This window comes from Aotus nancymaae, unplaced genomic scaffold (genome assembly GCF_030222135.1).
Source record: "Aotus nancymaae isolate 86718 unplaced genomic scaffold, 86718_ANA_hifiasm-v0.15.2.pri h1tg000108l, whole genome shotgun sequence".
In the NCBI taxonomy this organism is placed as follows: Eukaryota; Metazoa; Chordata; class Mammalia; order Primates; family Aotidae; genus Aotus; species Aotus nancymaae.
In genome coordinates, this window is record NW_026988523.1 from 11826928 (window position 1) to 11849472 (window position 22545).

The following is a 22545-nucleotide window of genomic DNA, read 5'->3' on the forward strand; positions in this document are numbered from 1 at the left end:
GCTCATCGCAGGCTCTGGTTTCTGTGCAGAACAAATACGTCTTTTGCCTTTTACTGCAGATTTCCGTTGAGAGGAACAGTTGTAGGTAACAGATTTTTTTGAGGTCCTGCTCGGCAGGGCCAAGTATAAAAGAAAAACAAAAAAACACAAAAGGTCAACGAATTAGGATGATTTTTAAGGTAAAATCAGATATTTCTCCTCAACCCCCAACTTTCTTCCTTGGAGTCGTCTCTAGGATGCCATTCCTTCCTCCCTACTTATTTCTTACTTTATATCCTGGCCCTAGTTTGTCTACATATGCATTAACCCGTAATGATGTTGGTTGGTTCCTCCTGGGAGTATTTGCATTTTAAAGGGGGGAAAGGAAAACTCTGCGATCTGTTTCGTCTCTGTCATTATTTAGGGTCTTTATTAATGTTTACGCCTGAGGTTGATGATGCAGTGCTTCTTGAAGAATCATAGGAAGGGATCTGGTCGAACTTCTGTTTTTAGGAGGGGACAATTTGTTCTGTGCTTCCATGGTGAAGGTAGGAGTTTGGCTTTTTCAAGGTTCACTGGCCAGGTTGGATCTAGCAACGAACTGGGGAGCTGCCTCACCCTCTTCCTTCTCTTCACGTTCTGTTAATAATTTGTTTCCTTCTGAAAGGGAGGTTGCTCAAGATAACCCATCACACAAGATTTTTGAAACTACTTAAATAGCTCAGAACGCATGATGGCAGAAATAATGTTCACTGATTTTTAAAATTTTTCAGTATTTATTGAATTCGCACAGCAACAGCTTTTTTTCTCTCCCAAAACCTTATTAAAGACTGAGAACCTGAAGTAACTCAAGTGGGTCTGGAAAAACCATCCCACTACTTTCTTCTATATGTTTCAGGTTAGGCCGCTGGGAGTAAGGCAAATAAAAGATGAGCAATCCAGTCATTTAAATTGGTTTTTCACTCTCTAAACCTTATCATTGCATGGACTGAGGAGGACAAATATTTCCTCTCAAGGGCCTGCCTCAATTGATAGTTTCTGCCTACAACACTACAGTGAGAAAAATTCCAAAGCTACATTTGGCTCCTAGAGAAAAAGGTATCATGATTATTTCAGATTCGCCCGAATTAACATTGCTATTAGACACAGCTACCATCTTCATCATCCTGCAGAGATTCCCCTGCTAGAAAAAGTGAGAAACTGTTTGTAGCATTTATTGATGTTTTTCCTCAGCCTGGTCCTGTTATAAAAATTAATTTCATCTACATCCCTAGCTAGACTCTTATATTAAAATTGTACCTGCTTTTTACTCCAAGAATGGAGCAGAATATCTGGTCAAATGATATTCCCCAAACTGTACTGTCTTTCAGTAAGAGAGAAATTCCTTGTTGGAGAAAAACCAATGAGAAAAGGCCCTACTGGGTGTTGGAGCCCATGCTGGGTGCTGGAGCCCATGCTGGGTGCTTGTTCTCAGTCACCTTTGCTCAGTCTCCTTGGCTTCTTTGACCACTGACAAGTTACAGAGTCATTACTTCATTTTCTATATCTATACGTAACAGCAGTATAAGCAGCTACTTATAACACACCAAGTCCACTGGGATTGTGAGTGGCAACAACAAAATCCAAAAAGCTGTGTCCCATTCTGTGATAAAAAGGTCAATGCAGCATGGCTGGAAGGTGGAGGAGTTGGGGAGCGGAGTGCTGAGTTAGCAAATGAGTCCAGCTGACTGATCTCACGTATTCTTACAGGGATGCTGCTGTTTTCTTTCAGATTCCTCTTTAATTGAAAGTGTTGCTCATCTCTTTGCTGAAAATATGATAAGCACACATTCCAAAACTCTCAACACTTTACTCCTTGTTTGGATTTGTTAAGAGACTGATATCTGTGGGAACTGGTTACTAGAAGAAAGGGAGGATCAACTAAAGCTGTGTACATCTGAGTCTATGTTTCCAAGATGAAAGGTCATGAAAGAGTGCAAGGCTTTCTAAAGTATCACACTTATTCCCAGTTAGCGTTTTGGTATATTACAGCCATATAAATAAATGAAGGCATGAATACTGACTCATATGGATTATTTAATGGAAAGGCTGGAATTGATTGGTACCACATGACATTACAAATCCTATTATTTTAGAGCTGGAAACTATAAGGCCTTATTAAATTTGACTTTCTCAATTTGTAGTGGCAGAGAGACCAAATAAGGGGGCACAATAGTGGTCTAGGAAAGTCATGCTGCTGAGATAAGGGGGCACAACAGTGGTCTAGGAAAGTCATGCTGCTGAGATAAGGGGGCACAGTAGTGGTCTAGGAAAGTCATGCTGCTGAGATAAGGGGGCACAACAGTGGTCTAGGGAAGTCATGCTGCTGAGATAAGGGGGCACGATAGTGGTCTAGGGAAGTCATGCTGCTGAGATAAGGGGGCACGATAGTGGTCTAGGGAAGTCATGCTGCTGAGATAAGGGGGCACGATAGTGGTCTAGGAAAGTCATGCTGCTGAGATAAGGGGGCACAGTAGTGGTCTAGGAAAGTCATGCTGCTGAGATAAGGGGGCACAGCAGTGGTCTAGGAAAGTCATGCTGCTGAGATAAGGGGGCACAGCAGTGGTCTAGGAAAGTCATGCTGCTGAGATAAGGGGGCACGATAGTGGTCTAGGAAGGTCATGCTGCTGAGATAAGGGGGCACGATAGTGGTCTAGGAAAGTCATGCTGCTGAGATAAGGGGGCACAGCAGTGGTCTAGGAAAGTCATGCTGCTGAGATAAGGGGGCACAGTAGTGGTCTAGGAAAGTCATGCTGCTGAGATAAGGGGGCACGACAGTGGTCTAGGAAAGTCATGCTGCTGAGATAAGGGGGCACAACAGTGGTCTAGGAAAGTCATGCTGCTGAGAGCCCGACCTGCATCTTTGGCAGTGGGTATGGCTTGGATTCAGGAAACATTTCTCAGGGAGAAAATCAAAAGAATTTGGTATTCTCATGGAGTTCTGGAGTGGGGACCATGAAGGGATAGAGGACTTGAGAAAGATGTAGAGTTCAACCTTAATAGGCTGAGCAGCTGGTTTGGTTGATCCACATCCCCTAACTGTTCTGGCCCCAAGCATCTTATGTTCCTGCCCTCTTTGCTTTGAAATGCAGGTGTTGGCCTGTTAGGTGCAGGGACCAGATGAGACTTATTTAACTTCTCTCTTGTTAATTCACTCCACAGATACTTAGTGAGCACCTACTATATGTATAGCACTGCTCACCCCTGAGGATTTAAAGGTAAGACATGGTGCATGCCCTTGAGGAGCATATAGTATAACAGGGAGAGACACATATGTAAACAGACAGGTCTGATAAAGTGTTGTACAACTGGGGTTTGGAACCCAGCACTACTGACATTTTGGACTGAATGATTCTTTGTTTGGGGGCTGTCCTGTGCATTGTAGCAGCATCGTTAGCAGAATCCCTGGCCTCTTCCAGATGCCTGTAGCATTTCACCCCTAGTTGTGGGGACCAAATTATCTTCAGATATTGCCAAGTGTTTGTCCCATGGCATCAGAATTGCTTCTGGTTGAGAACCACTGATCTATATGGTACTGTGAGAACACAAAGAAGGGAGTGAGTAACACTACCTGAGTGGAGTGAGAGGAGATCCAGTTTGCGCCATACTGCGATGAGTAGGTGATCCTCAGATGGACGTTGAGAGCTGGGCCTTCCAGCCAGGGGAAACAGTACAAAAGACAGCAGGTCCGTCAGTGGCTTGACAAACTAGCAAAAGAAGAGGCCAGGGAGCTAGGTAGTGCAGGAAATGAAAAGCCTTTTATACTGTATAAGAGAATTTAGATTTTCTCTAATTGCCAAAATAAGCCGTTGAAACATTGTAAGCAAGGAAAATGGTTAGATTTGCAATTGAGACGAACCACTTTATGGACAAGGTGGAAGGTGAATTGAAATGGGAAGAGGATGGAGGCAGAGAGACGAGTGAGGAGACTCTTGAAACAGTCCAGGTGAGAGGGACGATATGAGTTATGTTTACAGGGAAGAGGATTACAGGACTCAAAGTGATTGGTGAACGGGGCTGACGTCCAACTGAGGGAATACAAGAGAGGAAACAGATTTTGTGTAAAGGTGGGTAGACCAAGTTTGGCTTCAGAGGTATTGAGCTAGAACTGTCTGTAAGTTACCTGTCTAGAAACGCACAGTGGGCAATGAAATATTTAGGTTTAAAGCTCAGGAGGGATTATGTTTCTGAAGCTAAGATCCTGACTCTTTCACTAGCTGCTAACTGTGGCTCCAGCATCCTGTGCTGGATTTTCAAGAGAAAAACACAGAAAGAAGAAACAGCAGATGGCAAAGCGATCCTGGCCAGTGATGGCTTCAATATACTTTATCGTCTCTCTGTTGTTGTTTTTTTTTCTTCACTAAAGATACATTTCCTATTTCTGGTGGCTTGTGTGACCCTGAGGACTCTAATTTCGTCCCTTTCCAGTTCGGTGTTATGGAAGAAGTATGGCGGGGAGGGAGAGGGTGGAAAGGGAAGAGGACAGACAGGGAGAGGGAGAGGCTGATCCTAGAGCAGTGCTTCCAGTGTTTCCCATTAAAGGACAGAAAATAATACTGTTTGAATAGCATACTGGGGCAACTTGAGGGGATTTGAGGGTATCTGTATAGGGCGTGGTGAAAACAATTTTTGATATATAATCATAGTTTAAAAAAAAGTGTTAGGGATTCAATATCAGTGAACTAAATTTGTACACAAATATTTTAAAATTTTAAAATAGAATCTTGAGTTTGCTTCCACAGATGTAAATTTTATGTTTGAAATGACCACAAGAAATTCCTAATCAAAGTTTTTAAAATTATGAACTCTAAATTTTGTTACCATCAATGAGAAACGTGTTCACACAATTTTAAAAGCTTTAAAAATCATTTTTACAATCACTTAAAAATTTACAACAGTTGAACTTAAAGAATCTAATTTCCTTCATCAACAAATGTGATTTTGATATTTCTTGTGATATGTGAATGGGTTTCAAATCTAATCAACTTTTTCTTTAAAAGTATTTCAAAATAATGATGAGGCTGGGCATGGTGGTTCATGTCTGTAACCCCAGCACTTTGGGAGGCCAGGGCAAGAGGATCTCTGGAGCCCAGGAGTTTGAGACCAGCCTTGGCAACCTAGAGAGACCGCTGTCTCTATGAATGAATGAATGAATGAATGAGAAAGGGAAAGAAAGGGAAAAGAAAGGAAAGAAGCTCTAGGGAGCCCAACACATGCATTATTAAGAGCTGTCGCAGTGCAGCTAGAGTAGATTCTCCGCCTCTCTCGCTCTGCTCTGTGCAGTCTCCGTGGGCAAGCGACCGTGAACTTCACCAGTAAGTGAAGGCAGAAGCAGGTCCTTGACAGTGCTTAGCTTCTTGCAGCAGATCAGTGAGTGCTGGATAGCTTTTACCATGCCACCTGGAGGCCTGGGGCATGTCAGCCGATCCCACTTAGTTGCCTTCTGAAAAGTCTGGGTGTAGTCTACTTTGGCCTGGAGGTTCCCAGCATCTCTTTAACCCCCAACCCTAAAGCTTTCCCTACGGGCTGAGAAAATTAGTATTAGACTGTACACCTGTAATCTATTTGGGGCAACAGAGGTGGGAAACTCCTCTACAGCATGCATCAGAATCACCTGGAGGGTCTGTTAAAGCATAGATTGCTGGACTCATCCCTCCACCCCCACTTTCTGATTCAGCAGGTCAAGTGAGGCCTGATAATACGCATTTCTAACCAGTACCCAGGTGACGATGTTGGTCTGGAACCACACTTTGAGAACCAGTATGATGCAGGTTAAAAAAAAAGTGCTTTCTAAGTACTCCATTCACAGCAGCCCCATTCTGTCTTATCCTGGTTTACTTTTTGTAAGATCCTTTATCGTTACTTGACACCACGTATTATATATTTTATCTGCTTAATGCTTGTCTTTGGTAATGTCCAGAAAAACAGGAACTTTGTTTTGCTCACCATCGTAGTCCCATCTCTTAGGACAGTACTTGGCACACAGTAGGAGCCAAAAGATATTTGTTGCTTGAATGAACATGCCTTTTGGAAGGCATTAGCCAAAGTTGAAACTATGAGAATGAGAAAGCTCACCCAGGCAGAAGGTGATGGATAAAAAGGCGAAGAGCCAAGAACAGACCCTGTATTAAACGTACATGGACATTAACAGAATAACAAAAGCAGGAAATAGAGCAGAATGCTAGGAGCCACGTCCAATGCAACAGCATCATAGAAACCCACAGAGGAGAGATTTTCAGAAAGGGAGGAGAAACCAACAGTTAGCAGAGATAATGTAAGATGGAAGACTGAAAAGTCTATAAAACTTGTCAATTAGTAGATTTGCCATTGATGACTGGGGTAAAAGAAAGATGTCCTGAGTAGCAGGCTGATTGCTATGGAATGAGTGGTAAATGGTGGATGAAAAAGTGGGAAAAAACTGAGTGTAGACTGTTTAAGGATTTGGCCCAAAAGGAAAGGCTGGAGTGGAAGGTAGGTCAAGAGAAAGTGTTTATTTCTCCTTCCTGCTGTCTTTCTCCTCTCTCTGTGTCTGTATTATGTGTATGTGAGATCAGCGCATTATCGTATGCTATAGAAAGTAGTCTGTGAATAAGTGTTGAATATACAGGATTGTGTAATAATAACCAAGGGGCAAGGTCATGATCCTAGAGGAGCTGAAGGGACAGAATCAAGAGTAGGATGGATGACCCCCTTACCCACTGAGACCAGAAGGAAAGACATGAGGGGAGCTAGTTTAGAGGACTGGGCTGAAAATTGAGGGGGTTCATGTACGAGAGCCTCCATTTGTTCTGGGGCGATCTGGAGCAAAGTCATCTAGTGATAGAGCAGGAGTGGGGTAAGAAGCATAAGAGCAATGGCAAAGGCTTGGAGTCATTGCTGTGGGAAACAGACTTGAACAGTGGCATGTGATGGACCCAAATCGGGCATAATGGTAAAAGACTTTGGGATATGGGAATGTTATATTCATTCTATCACATGCTTCTAGCTCACTACTTCTTATTCTGTCCTTCAAAAGACTTTCTCCTCCTTGTCATAAGGCTCCAGAAGCCCCTCTCCCCCCTCCCCCCTCCCCCCTTCCCTCTCTCGTTCATGGCTGTTTTGCTGCGGATTAAAATACACTCCCACAGGAAGCAAGCAAGGATGGGAGGTGGTCATGTGGAGGGAGTTAATTACCAGAAGAACAGTGGGCTCTAGTCATAACAGGCAGCAGGGTGGAAAACACATTAGTCAGACCCAGGAGCTCTCTGGTTAATTAACTTTAGGAATCCAAGGAATGGACTCAACAAATAACCCATTAAGTCCTTTTAGTTTGTACAACGAAAACAAACCCAGGCTGGGCAGTGACTCACACCTGTAATCCCAGCACTTTGGGAGGCCACGGTGGGAGCATTGCTTCAGTCCAGGAGTTTCAGACTGGCATCAGCAACAAAGCAAGACCCCTACCTCCTCCTACAAAAAAAAGTTAAAAAAAATTAGCTGAGTATGGTGGAGCATGCACTACTAGCTACTCAGGAGTCCGAGGAGGGAGGACTGCTTGAGCCTAGGAGTTGAGGTTTTCAGTAAGCCATGATCATGCCACTCTTGATCCCAGGAGTTCCAGGCTTCAGTGAACTATGATCATGCCACTGCATTCCAGCCTGGGCAACAGAGTGAGAGCCTGTCTCTAAAAAAAAAACAAAAAACAACCCACAAAACACAGCTTTAGGTCTGGGGAACAGAGGCCTCTCATGAACAAGAGAGATACAACTTGTCACCCCTTTACCACCACTAAATCAGATCTCAGATCCACAGCCTTTTGAGCATCGTACAGATTTTTTTTTTTTTTTTGAGATGGAGTCTCGCTCTGTCGCCCAGGCTGGAGTGCAGTGACAGGATCTTGGCTCACTGCCACCTCCACCTCCCGTGTTCAAGTGTTTCTCCTGCCTCAGCCTCCCAAATAGCTGGGACTACAAGGGCTTGCCACCATGCCTGGCTAATTTTTTTATATTTTTAGTAGAGATGGGGTTTCACCGTCTTAGCCAGGATGGTGTCGATTTCCTGACCTTGTGATCCGCCCGCCTTGGCCTCCCAAAGTGCTGGGATTACAGGCATGAGCCACCGCACCCGGCCAGCCCAAATATTCTTGAAGAAGGATGCTGTGGAAATACTGTACCTAAGACTTCATGCAAACTTTCATCTCCCCAAAGACTTTGTGCTCCCTTACAGAAAACTGCTCTGGAGAAAAGGAAATACCCAAACTTTTTAGTGACTATCATATGCGAATCCCAAACTAACACTAATTTCTGGGACCCCAAATGTTGCTGTTTGCCATCAACATTTTGAACTTACAGAGGTTGGGTGAAACATGAACTGAATTCTGGCCCAGGTGCACCTTTGGGCAAGGGTAGTGGAACTGTGAATTCATCCTGTGCTTAGGGACTCTATTTGCCAAGCGAATAGCTGGAATAGGTCATCTTAGCAACTGGCAGAATTCCTACATTGGTACACTCATCCATGGAGTAAGGGCTATTCCTCTAGGAAGTACCAAGTGGGGGGCCAAAACAGTACATCAAAAGCAATACCACATTCCTGGAAAATTGCAGAGGTATTACCATCAAAGGAGAGAAAGATGCTACTGTGATGGTTCCCACCTCATTCCCATTCACTTCACAGCTGCCACAGATGACTGATGGGGTCTTGGTTACTGCAAACCCAATCAAGTGGGGACTCTAAGGGTACCTACTGTTCCCCAATGGAGTCTTTCTAAAGAAGCAACTTCATACAGCCTCTGACACTTGGTTTGCAGTTATTGATCTGGGATTTAGCTCCAGAATATCTTTGTAAAAACTCTTTTTTATATTATGCACCAATAGCTTTTTGATTCAATAATAGATTTTATGTTTTTATTGCCCATCACTCTTTCTTATATCCTGGTTCATATCTGTATATCAGTTTCTTCACTTTACAATGGGCATCACATTTGTACCTTTTTTCAAAGTTACTGCGAAGAAATGAGATCATCTATGTCGAGAGCACATAGTATGTGCTCAATGTCGGTTGCTTCATTATCTGAGATAACTGGGGATGAGAATCTGGGATATCTTTTTGTCAATTCATTGTTCATTTTGCAGGAGTCATTTTCAAGTCATTCAGTGGATAAACTTTCTGAATCCTTTCATGTCTGAGGATGTTTTTATTTTCCTCTCACTTTACTGTTGATTAGCCTAAAGGATTCCAGAGTTAGCCCTGAAGATATTGTCATTGAGAAATCCAAGGGCAAACTAATTTCCATTGTTTTATAGGTAACATTTCCATATAAAAATCTCTTGATTCTCTTTCTCCTAGAGTTTACCTAGGACAGGATCTTTTTCATTAATTATTCTAAGGACTCTAAGTGGGCCCTTTTAATCTGAAGACGTGTTTTGGTGCAAATTTAGGACATTTTCTTCTTTTTAACTCCCCAAACCTGATCATCATTCTTGCTGGTTTTTGTTTCTACAACTTTTGTCATTCACATGTTGCAATGTTTAGATCAATTTTCCATGTTTTATAATTTAACTTTTTGCTAATTGCTCTTCAGCCCTGCCCATTCTGCTATAAACCAGCCCATAAATCTTATTTTCTATCTTTCAGGGATTCCTCAATATTCCTGCCTCATTAATGGAACATTTTGTTCCCTTGGCTTTAAAAAAAAGCATTATGTCATGAGATTTAAGAAAGAAGATAAGGTCGTTGTCTTTCCTCAAGTCTCTTTATTGATTCAAATTCTGTGGTTATTTTGGTTTGTCTTGCTTTTCAAATTAGATTGTACATTTTAAGGTACAAGTCTTTATATTATACAATGCCTCCCTATTCTGTATCTCTTAAATTACTCTTTTCTGGTTTTCAAGGACTTTGTAGATCTGGCCCATTCTACCAAACCAACAAATAAATCCAAATAAATCTTTAGCCTCCCCACTCTATCTCCAGTGGCACCTAGAATGTTGTCCACTCATTCAAAAAGTTTTCCTAACCCCACCCATTCCTTCATCAGGGAGTCAGAGTTGCATCTAGCTCTGCATGGATTCTCAGCCAAGAATTAGAATTGTCTGTGATCTTCCTCAAATAAACCCAGACCTACTGAATGACACCCTTTGTTTATCAGACCGGTGCATCCTTTTCTTCACTTAAATAGCTCCGCAGGTGATTCTGAGGCCCACGCGTCCTGCTTCCCGCCCCGGGCCAGGCCGGGTCCCCGCCCGTGAGGTGGTTGGATTGGTGCGAGTGCCCCGGGCCCCACCTCTCGTTTTCGCACCGCGTTGGAAGAGGTAGGCGCCGGTGATCCCGGAAGGCGGCCCGCCTTCGCAGCCAGGCCCATTGGCCCCTGAGACTGGGACGGACCTCACACCTGACCCCCGAGCGGCTAATCCTGCCCAACCGTCCCACCTACCACGTGCCCTCGGGGCTGGAACGCGGCGCGCCGGGAGCGGACTGCCGGCTAGGGGACGCTTGTGCGCAAGCGCGGGGGGCCGCCGTCGCAGCTACCTAACTGCGCCGCTTCCTGCGAGGGCACCGTAGTCTCTACCCGGCCCACAACGGCAGTGTTGGCGTCACGGCGCGGTGCGGGCAAGACGGGTGACTGGCAGCAGGGCGGTGGTGGGCCGAGAAGTGCCTCATCTGGCGCCTTCCGCTCTTCCTTTTCACCTCTGGTTGCAGAGAGCCGCCAGGGCAGGTGGAAGGGCGACGCCCCGCTCCCGCGAGGGGCACCGAGAGACGTTGGGGGCGGGGCAGGGACCCCAACCCTAGATAGGTTAGGGGGCGGGCGAAGAATGGTGGTGGCTTCAGATAAGAGGGAGCGGGGAGCGTGCCCTCGGCTTGGGGTGCAGGAGGTGTGCGGCGGGGGCGCCTTTCCGTGGGGCCCTCGCTCTGCAAGACGGAGGCGGTGTTGCGTTGGCCTCAGTTCCCAGTTCTGGTTCCGGAGGAGCCCGCGAGGGCTTTGGATAGGAAGTTTGCGTTCGAGCCTAACACCCCACAGGAACCCCAATTAACGCCTCCCCCCCGGCCATGGGCAGAGTTCTTGACACCTGTAGCTTAATCAGCGCCTGTGGAGATTCAGGGCTTGAATCGCCAGGCCACGCGCAAGCCGCAGGTCACCCTTACAGTACTGCTGCCCTATCACTCTTAAAACTCGCGTCTCAGTTATTTGTATCCCACTATGGGTTGTTTAAAAATTTATTTTTTCATGGGTTTGCCCTCTTTTCCTCATGAGCTACGTTTCTGTCTTCAGTGCTGTAGGGCACAATGTCTGAACAAGAGCGTATACAGGAATGTCTGCGGAAGGAAATAAGATCACTTCTCATTTCCACCAAAGATGGTTTGAGCCCACAGCAGTTGGAGAAGGAGTACCTTTTGATGATCGGCAACCATCTACCGCTCCGGATCCTTGGGTATCGGTCCACTATGGAGCTGGTATTGGACATGCCTGATGTTGTTAGTGTCTGCTCCGGTGCAGGTGGTACCATAATACTGAAAGGTAGGTTTAAGACTTTCGAAGGTCTATAAACTTTGTAATAAAAACAGTTGCTTAGTAAATAATTATTCTAGTTCTACAGTTATTCCGTATCCCAGCCAGTGGATTTTAATTTGGTGAGGGAGGGGAATCTTAGGTGCTTTTGAGGTTGTGGGCAAAGTTAGAACCTCTGCAAAATTAACAAACCATTCCCTCAGTGACTACAATTGTGTACTCACAAAAACTACATTTTACATATGATTTCGGATTATTGCACCTTCAGTCGGGAGAAACAAAAAAAAAGGACTTCTTAATTATAAAAACATGTTTTCAATTCCGTGAAGCACAGGAAAAAACCATTGTAGGGAAGTATGTAGTTCTTCCCAAGAGTTTCAAATCTGTCGGGAGTCAATTGTAATGATAATACATTGAGTTATCTTTTCTTCACCTGGAAGAAGAGCTAGCAAGCTGTTACCCAAAATGCAAGAAATCGAGGAACCAAGAGTTACTGTTGTTTATCGTGCTGCCTGGATAAACAGCTGTTTGGAGGGTTAAGAACTGTATAAGCACAGATACTAAGGATAAAGAAGGGAGTAATGTTCCCATCTAAATGTGTTTTTTTTTTTTTTCCACATTTCCTTAGCCATTCCAGATGAATCTACCAAAGGAATAGCAAGCTTAGTTGCAAAACAGAAGAGCAGCCATAAGGTTCGAAACTACATGCATAAGGGAAGGCCCAGTTTTCATTCTGGACCAAGCTCTCATCGGCGAGTACCTTACCGAGGAAGGGTTGCCCCTATTCTTCCAGCTGTTGTGAAGAGTGAGTTGAAGGACCTGTTGGCATTATCTCCTGTTCTCCTTTCTGATTTTGAAAAGGCATTTGCCAGAAGATTTGGACGATCATTCCAATACATGCAATATGGATTTCTCTCTATGTTTGAAGTGCTGAATGCGGCTTCAGATGTCATCTCTGTAAAGCAGACCAGAGCAGGTTCTTTGTTGATGCTAAAGAAGAGTGTAACAGAGGAAAAGCGGAGAGGATGGCCAGCAGGTATGCATGTGGGCAAATGTTGGAGCATTCCTGGCACATAGAGGGGTGTGTAATTGCTAAGGTCCATGAATTTGTTCAAGTTGAAGCCTGGCTCTACTACTTGCTAGTTGAGTGGTCTCAGGCAAACTATTCAATCTGTTTACGCCTGATTTCCTCATCTCTAAAATAGAAATAACAATATTTGCCTCTTGGGGTTATGTTGAGGACCTTACATGAGGTGAGTTCTGTAAAGTGCTTGGCATTTAGTAAGCTCATAATTAGTGTTAGTTATTATTATTTTTAAAACCACAAGATCTGCTCTCTCTAGAACACTAAATTTACATGAATAGTTGTATTCGTGCAAAGAAGCTATAAGTAAAATGAAAAGTTAAAATGCTTAAAAAATTATTAACATTAACCCATCTAATCTTTGTCATCACTGGGGCGTATCCTAGGGGACACTTTGGTAACTTTTGTGGTATAATGATAACTACCTTATCTGTATAGCATTTAACCTTGCGTTCTCATTACCATATTAGGTAGAGTGAGTAACCCTGTCTTACAGATAAGGAATCCAAAGCTCAGGAAAATTAAATGGCTTTTCCAAAGTCACATGGCTGGAAAAGTGGTAGTGGTACAGCCAGAGTTAGTTCCCAGCTCTTACTGCTGCCCATCCAGTGCTTTTCTGCCCAAATGCTATGTCTATTAAAGGCTCAAAAGACATATTGAAGACTCAAAAGACTGATGTGACCATCTGCATAGTATCTCCCTAGACTATAATACAGTTAATACACTGAGCATTGGTGGAGCCTATTTGGGAGAATTCTATGCCTATTTCAGTGAGTTTCTTTTTCTCCAAAATCTGCATTTAGATTAACGTAGGTGAACCATGAGGATGTGTCACAAGTTTATCAACCAATATTTACACTGTGGTGGGTGATGTAGTTTGAGGCTATGGGGATATACTTGGTTAGGAAGGCTCTGGAGGCCACCAAGTGTTTCAAGTCCAGCCCTCAACTTACCAGTATTCTTGAAGTCCTCGAACATAGGAAGACTAACTCTTACTATTATGAGTTGTAGAAAGCACTTTACCAATTTATTGATTAGTTGTGGTGAGAGGGGGGTGAATATTCCTTTCCAGTGATTCTGTTCATGTTCTCCATCCATGGTTCCTACCTCTATCATCAGGATATCTTGAGGTAACTTTTGTTTTTTTCTTTTTTGGTGAACTTGACCTTAGGGTAAAGAGCTAGGCTGTGGAGAAGTACTGTGATGTATCTTTCATGTTGTGTAACAGAATACATCTTTCCAGTGTTATTCCCCCTTTCTACAAATCTTAAAGAGTTTACACTTTATTCTGTAGTTTTTCATCCTCCCAGAACTGTGCTACTACTAGTAGTTATCCAGTTTGAAAAGCATAGTTCTAAGCAGGCTTGGAGACTTTTTTGTCTCCTAAATGAGATACAGCTTTTTTACATATGAATCCTACCTCTCTGTAATTATATTCAGGTGACCTTAAGTGGAGTTTTAGATAACCCCAACCTTTTTGGTAACATTTAGGATCTCTGTCTTCCTCTATGGATGACTAATAACTTATAATATGTTAAGTTTTGGCTTAATATGAAAATGTAAGCTTTCTTTTCTTAATTTTTACTTCTAAGTTGAAGGCAGTTAGCTCACAGTAGCCTGTATATGTAGCTACCAGAAAATGAAATAGAAGTTGCTAGTGACAATTTTTCTCTTCTTCTGTTACTCACTAAAGGTAAGATTTTTACCAAGCCATTTAGAATGAAACAAGGGTCATACTTCACAGGCTTTCCGGTAGCAAAGGCATGCTTTTCACAACCTACTTCAAACATGGAACCACCGAAGCAAATAATGAGCATGGAAAAGACTTCCAACTTAAATGTAGTGGAGACTTCAAGGCTGAATCAGACTGAAAAATTAAACCAGGTGAGATAAGAATTTGAAGATATACAGTGTTTTTAAATTCAGTGGTATTAACACTTTGATCTCATGGAAAAGCTGACCTTTTAAAAACTGAAGTCATTCATGTATTTCAAATTTGACTAAGCATTTCCCATGATTCTGTAGATTAGTAAGAAGTGAGAAGTGGAGTGAAAGAAGGGTATAATTTTATCAACTCCATGGTTTCTACTATTTTCTGCAAATGACTCCCAAATCTCTTATCTCTAGTTCTAGTTCCTCACCAAAGTTACAGAAGCATATTTGCAATTTGCCTCATGAATATCTTCTGAATGGCTGTCCCTGAGCATAGTAGTCCTGGTATTTTCTGTGACTGTAATCCTGAAGGACTTTGAATAAAAACTACTAGAATATAACCAATAAATGCCTGGCTAAATCACCGTGTTAACAACTTAAGTTAGAGCTCAGAATGAGCACATGGAAATTACGTTTAAAACATGAAAGTGCCTAACTTCTAATAATAGCTTTAATAACATAATTTACATGTAGTAAAATGTGCTCATTTTAAATGTATAGTTTGAGTTTTGATTAGTATATAATTATACAATCACCATAAAAATAAAAAAAAATTTCCATCCCCAAAAAAGCACCTTCACGCCACTTTTTAGTTTGTTTTCCCAACTGCAGCCACAGACAACCACTGCTTTCTATGATTTTGACTTTCCAAGAATTTCATACAAATGGGATCAAACAATATGTAATCTTTTGTGTTTGGCTTCTTTAACTTAGTAGAATGCTTCTGAGGTTCATCCAAGATGTATATATCAGCAGTTTCTTCCTTTTTCTTGTTTAACATTAGTCCATTTGTTATCCCTTCCCCGTTAGATGATATTTGGGTTGTTCCTCTTTGGTCCTTGACTTATAAGGCCATTACCAATATTTGCATACATCTTGTATGGACCTAGTTCATTTCTCTTGTGTAAATACCTAGGAGTTGGATTACTGCATCCTATACTAAGTGTATGTTGATAAGAAATCGCCACTGTTTTCCAAAGTGGCTGTATGACTTTCCTTTCCCATGAGAGATGTAGGAGAGTTATAGTTGTTCCACTTCTTTGTTAACATTTGGAATTGTCGGTTTAAAAAAGTATTAGCCATTTGAGTGGGTGTATAGTTCTATCTCATGATTTTAATTTGGAGATCATAATCTAATGATAACGTTGAGCATCTTTTCGCATCCATGTCTGCCATTTGTGTTTCCTTTTTGAAGTGTCTATTCAAGTATTTTGCCCATTTTATAAAACTATTGTCATTGTATTGGAAAAATTTACATATTCTGCATGTAAGTCCTTATTAGAGACATGTTTTGCAAATATTTTCTCCTGGCCTATGTTTACTTCTTCATTTCCTTAATCCTGTCTGTTGTGGAAAAGTCTTTAATTTTGATACAGTCTAACTTATTCATATTTTTTTCTTCTTCTTTTTTTTTTTTTTGATAGGGAGTCTTGCTTTGTCACCCAGGCTGGAATGCAGTGGTGCAGTCTTGGCTCACTGCAACTTCCACCTCCCAGGCTCAAGGGATTATCCTGCCTCAGCCTCCCAAGTAGCTGGGATTACAGGTGCCCCCCCCCCACCAACACCCTGCCCAGCTAATTTTTGTATTTTTATTAGAAACAGGGTTTCACCATTTTTGCTAGGCTGGTGTCAAACTCCTGATCTCAGGTGATCCGCCCACCTCAGCCTCCCAAAGTGCTGGGATTACAGATGTGAGTCACCATGCCCAGCTCGTATTTTTCTTTTATTCTTGCCTACCTAATAGATTCTAATCTGAAGTTACAAACATTTTCTCCTATGTTTTCTTTGAAGTTTTATGTTTCTAGTTCCTTTTTTTTTTTTTAAAAAAGACAGAGTCTTGCTTTGTGGCCAGGCTGGAGTGCAGTGGCATGATCTCGGCTCCCTGTAACCTCTGTCTCCTGGTTCAGGTGATTCCCCTGCTTCAGCCTCCCAAGTAGCTGGTACTACAGGCATGCATCACTACACCCAGCTAATTTTTTTTTTTTTTTTTTGTATTTTTTTAGGTAGAGACCATGTTTCACCATGTTGGCCAGGATGATCTTGATCTCTGGACCTTGTGATCCGCCCATCTTGGCCTCTCAAAGTGCTGGGATTACAGGCGTGATCCACTGTGCCCAGCCTATGTTTTCAGTTCTTATATTTAAGTATATTATCCATTTTAAGCTAAATTTGCATAAGGTACGAGGTACAGATCAAAGTTTTCTGCATATAGACAGTTATTCCAGCACCACTTGTTGAAAAGAGACTTGTTTTCTACATTGAACTACGTTATTTTGGCACCTCTAGTGAATCTGTTGGCCTCACATGTATAAGTTCTGTTTTGAGACTCTATTCGGGTCATTTTTCTGTGTGTGTGTTCTTTTGTCAATACCTTGCTATCTTTATTACTGTAGCTTTATAATATCTTAGTCATATATAGTCATGTGTCAGTGACAGGGATACAATCTGAGAAGTGCGTTGTTAGGTGATTTTACCATTGTATGATAATCATAGAATGCACTTACACTACTGTAATCCCAGCACTTTGGGAGGCCGAGGCGGGTGGATCACGAGGTCAAGAGATCGAGACCATCCTGATCAACATGGTGAAACCCCGTCTCTACTAATACAAAAAACTAGCTGGGCATGGTGGCGCATGCCTGTAATCCCAGCTACTCAGGAGGCTGAGGCAGGAGAATTGCCTGAACCCAGGAGGCGGAGGTTGCAGTGAGCCGAGATCGCGCCATTGCACTCCAGCCTGGGTAACGAGCGAAATTCCGTCTCAAAAAAAAAAAAAAAGAATGCACTTGCACTAACCTAGATGGTATATAACGTACTACACACCTAGGCTATATGGTATAGCCTATTGCTCATAGGCTACAAACCTTTATTGTTCCTGCACTGAATGCTATAGACAGTTGTAACATAATGGGGTATTTGTGTGTGTAAACATAGTAAAGGTACAGAAAAAATACAGTATTATAATCTTGTGGACCACCATTATCCAGGTGGTCTATCATTGACCACAAATCATAATGCAGCCCATGACTGTAGTTAAGTCTTGCAACTTTGTTAATTTTTCAGAAGTGCTTTGGATATTCTAGGTTTGCATTTGCAGATACATTTAATTTGTTACAAATCAACTTGTCAGTTTCTAAAATAAGATTGTGATATTTGTTAGAATTAAATTGGATCTATAGGTAAGTTTGTGGGGGAAATGACATCTTAACAATATCTAGTCTGTTGATTCAAGAACATGGTATATCTTCATTTATCTAGGTCTTTACATTCTGTCAGTGATGCTTTATAGTTTTCAATGCGTAAGGCTTGCATGTATTTCGTTAAACTTACCCTTTACACCTTTCATATTTTTATGCTGTTATAAATGGTATTTAAAATTTCTGTTGATTGCTAATAGAAAATCAATTGGATTTTTTTTTTTGGTATGTTGAACTTGTATCCTGTGACCTTAGTTGTGATACTTGATAAACTCAGTTCTGTAATTCAAATCATTCTAGCAGCTATTTTGTAGAGTTTGGATTTTCTACTCAGACCATCATGCCATCTGGAAGTAAAGACAGTTTTACTTCCTTCTTTTCAATCTATCTGCCTTTACCCCAACCCTTACCACACAGTGTAGGCTCTCTAGTATTACATAGTATGTTAGAAGTGTGAGAGTGGGCCGGGCACAGTGGCTCACGCCTGTAATCCCAGCACTTTGGGAGGCCGTGGCAGGTGGATCATGAGGTCAAGAGATCGAGACTTTCCTGGTCAACATGGTGAAATCCCGTCTCTACTAAAAATACAAAAAATTAGCCGGGCATGGTGGCGTGCGCCTGTAGTCTCAGCTACTTGGGAGGCTGAGGCAGGAGAATTCCTTGAACCCAGGAGGCAGAGGTTGCGGTGAGCCGAGATGACACCATTGCACTCCAGCCTGGGTGACGAGTGAAACTCCATCTCAAAAAAAAAAAAAAAAAAAAAAAAGGAAATGTGAGAGTGGAAAATCTTGTTCCTAATTACATGGGGAAAATATTCAGTCTTTATAATTATAATATTAACTGTAGCTTTTTAGATGCCTTTTATGAGGTTGCGAGGATAACATTCCCTTCTATTCCTAGTTTCTGAGAATTTTTTCATGAATGTATATTGAATTTTGTTATACTCTTTCTCCATACATTGAAATTATTATAGGGTTTTTCTTTTTTTAAAATTACTCTTCTTGGTTTTATATTCAGCCAACCTTATATTGCTGGATGAATTCCATTTGGTCATCATGTAGTATCCTTTTTATATATTGCTACATTCAATTTGCCAATATTTTAAGGGTTTTGCATTTATGTTCATAAGATATATTCTGTAGTTTTCTTGTAATACTTTTGTCTGGTTTTGGAATCATTTTAATACAGGCCTCATGTGAAATGAGTTGGGAAGTTTTTTTTCTACCTCTTTATTCTGAAAGAGTTTGTTTTTCTTAAATATTTTGTAGAATTTATTAGTGAACCAAATTGGACCTGGAGCTTTCTTTGTGGAAAGATTTTAAACAACAAATTCAGTTTCTTTAACAGATACAGGGCTATTTTGGATTTTCCACTTTTTTTTATGAGCCTTGGTACCTTGTCTTTCAAGGCTTTGTCCATTTTATCTAGGTTGTCAAATATATTGAAATAAAGTTGTTAATAATGTTCCCCCAATAACATTTTAAGGTCTGTAGGGTCTGATGATTGCTCCTTCTCTCTGTCTTTCCCACACCCATACCAATCTTGCTAAAGATTTAGTCACTTATACACAGTTATGCACCACGTAATGACACTTGTGTTAACAGTGGACTGCATGTGCAACAGTAGTTCCATAAAATTATAACAGAACTGACAAATTCCTGCCACCTGGTGGTGATGTAGGTGTTGTAACACATAGTGCAATGCAACACTTGTATTTGTGGTGCCAGTCATATATATAGCACATACAATTATATACAGTACGTAACAGTCAGTAATGACAATGAACAACCGTGTTATGGTTCATGTTTTTACTGTACTATACTTTGTATCATTATTTTAGAGTGCGCTCTTTACTAAAAAAATTAATTGTAAAACAGCATAAGGCAGTTCCTTCAGGAGGTATTCCACAAGGAAGACATTGTTATCATAGGTGATGATAACTCCATGCATATTATTGTCCCTGAACACCTTACCACATGACAAGATAAATTTAGTGTAGCCTAAGTGTATGGTGTATATAAAGTCTACAGTAGTGTACAGTAATGTCCTAGGCCTACACATTCACTCACTACTCACTCACCTAGAGCAACATATAACCCTGCATGCTCCATTTATGGTAAGTGCTTTATACAAGTGTGCCATTTTATCTTTTATACTGTATTCTTACTGTACCTTTTCTGTGTTTAGATACACAAATACTTACTATTGTGTTACAATTGCCTATGGTATTCAGTACAGTCTAGGTCTGTGTTAAGTACATTTTATGTTTGTACAACAATGAAATCACCTAATAATGCATATCTCAGAATGTATCCCCATTGTTAAAAGATGCGTGGCTGTATTTTTCAAAGAACAAGACGTTAGTTTTGGTTTTTTAAAATTTTTCATTTTTTGGCCGGATGCGGTGGCTCACGCCTGTAATCCCAGCACTTAGGGAGGCCGAGGCGGGTGGATCATGAGGTCAAGAGATCAAGACCATCCTGGTCAACATGGTGAAACCCCGTCTCTACTAAAAATACAAAAAATTAGCTGGGCATGGTGGTGCGTGCCTGTAATCCCAGCTACTCAGGAGGCTGAGGCAGGAGAATTGCCTGAACCCAGGAGACGGAGGTTGCGATGAGCCGAGATCGCGCCATTGCACTCCAGCCTGGGCACAAGAGCGAAACTCCGTCTCAAAAAAAAAAAAAAAAAAAAAAAAAAAATTTCATTTTTTTATTTCATTGATTTCTGTGCTAATTGTTTCGTAACTTCTATTTACTTTGGGTTAATTTCCTCTTTGCTCTTAATATACAAGTTTGATCATTGATTTTGGTCCCTTTTTAATGTAAACATTTAAGTTTATAAATTTCTTCTAAGTATTACTTTAGCTACATCTCCCACATTTTGATATGAAATTCAAATTTGGTATGAAAACTCATTTTCAGGTCAAAATTTACTAATCTTCCTTTTGATTTTTTTTGTGTGTATCATGGATTATTTAGAAGTGAGTGGTTTAATTACCAAATATTTGGGGATTTTTTTTTTTTTTTTTCAGAGATATTTCTGTTCTAATTTCATTGTGGTCCAACAACATAGATTTCATTCTTTATACATTTATTGAGACTCATTATATGGGTCAGAATATGTTTATCTTGGTAAGTATTTAATAATTCACTTCAAAAGAATATGTATTCTGCTATATTTGGATGTAGTATTCTATAAATGTCAATTAAGTTACATCATTCAGGACTTCTTATTTTAACTGACGTTTTTTACTGAGGAGGAGTATTGAAATCTTCAAACATAATTATAGATTTGTCTATTTTACCTTTTAGTTCATTTAGTTTATGCTTTGGCTATTTTTTTTTTATTTTTTTCCACAGATTGTTGGGTTACAGGTGGCATTTGGTTACGTAAGTTCTTTAGTGGTGATTTGTGAGATTTTGGTGCCACCATCACCCAAGCAGTATACACTGCACCCTATTTGTAGTGTTTTTTTTTTTTTTTTTTTTTTTTTTTTTTTTTGAGACAGAGTTTCGCTCTTGTTACCCAGGCTGGAGTGCAATGGCGCGATCTCGGCTCACCGCAACCTCCACCTCCTGGGTTCAGGCAATTCTCCTGCCTCAGCCTCCCGAGTAGCTGGGATTACAGGCACGTGCCACCGTGCCCAGCTAATTTTTTGTATTTTTAGTAGAGACAGAGTTTCACCATGTTGACCAGGATGGTCTCGATCTCTTGACCTCGTGATCCACCCGCCTCGGCCTCCCAAATATTTGTAGTCTTTTATGCCCCACGCTGTCCTTCCCCCTAAGTCCCCAAAATCCATTGTATTATTCTTATGCCTAGGCGTCCTCATAGCTTAGCTCCCACATATCAGTGAAAACATATGATATTTTGTTTTCGTTCCTGAGTTACTGCACTTAGAATATATAGTCTCCAGTCTCATGAAGGTCACTGCAAATGCCGTTAATTCATTTCTTTTTATGGCTGAGTGGTATTCCATTGTGTATATATATACCATAGTTTCTTTATTCACTTGTTGATTGAGGGGCATTTGGGTTGATTCTACGATTTTGCTATTGCAATTTCTGCTGTTATAAACGTGTGTGCAAGTATCTTTTTCATATAATGATTTCTTTACCTCTGGGTAGATATCCAGTAGTGGGATTGCTGAATCAAATGGTAGTTCTACTTTTAGTTCTTTAAGGAATCTCCACACTGTTTTCCATAGTGGCTGTACTAGTTTACACTCCCACCAGTAGCACAGAAGTGTTCCCTGTTAACCACATACATACCAACATCTACTGTTTTTTGATTTTTTTTTTTTTTTTTTTGAGACAGAGTTTCGCTCTCGTTACCCAGGCCGGAGTGCAATGGCGCGATCTCGGCTCACTGCAACCTCCGCCTCCTGGGTTCAGGCAATTCTCCTGCCTTAGCCTCCTGAGTAGCTGGAATTACAGGCACACACCACCATGCCCAGCTAATTTTTTGTATTTTTAGTAGAGACGGGGTTTCACCATGTTGACCAGGAAAGTCTCGATCTCTTGACCTCGTGATCCACCCGCCTCGGCCTCCCAAAGTGCTGGGATTACAGGCGTGAGCCACCGCGCCCGGCGTCTTGAGGGTTTTTAAGGTAAACGATCATATTGTCAGCAAGCAATGACAGTTTGATTTTCTCTTTACCAATTTGAATGTTCTTTATTTCTTTTTCTTGTCTGATTGCTTTTGCTAGGACTTCCAGTACTATGTTGAAGAGGAGTGCTGAGAGTGGGCATCTTTATCTTGTTCCATTTCTCAGAGAGAGTGCTTCCAGCTTTCCCCATTCAGTATTATGTTGGCTGTGGGTTTGTCAT

The 22545-nt window shown here is 41.4% G+C and overlaps 1 protein-coding gene and 1 non-coding gene across 2 annotated transcripts in view; both read left to right on the top strand.

The window, feature by feature from the left end:
• Window positions 1–22545, top strand: part of TDRD5 (tudor domain containing 5) — a 110257-nt gene that overhangs the window by 7092 nt on the left and 80620 nt on the right. Inside the window, exons 4-6 of the mRNA XM_064370799.1 lie at window positions 11264–11509; window positions 12129–12536; window positions 14278–14468. Of these exons, the coding sequence (XP_064226869.1) occupies window positions 11278–11509; window positions 12129–12536; window positions 14278–14468 (831 nt within the window). The 5' untranslated portion in view covers window positions 11264–11277. The remainder of the gene's footprint in view (window positions 1–11263; window positions 11510–12128; window positions 12537–14277; window positions 14469–22545) is intronic.
• Window positions 10–121, top strand: LOC135272433 (U5 spliceosomal RNA). The gene has a single exon (XR_010340574.1). It is a non-coding gene; the product is annotated as a U5 spliceosomal RNA (small nuclear RNA).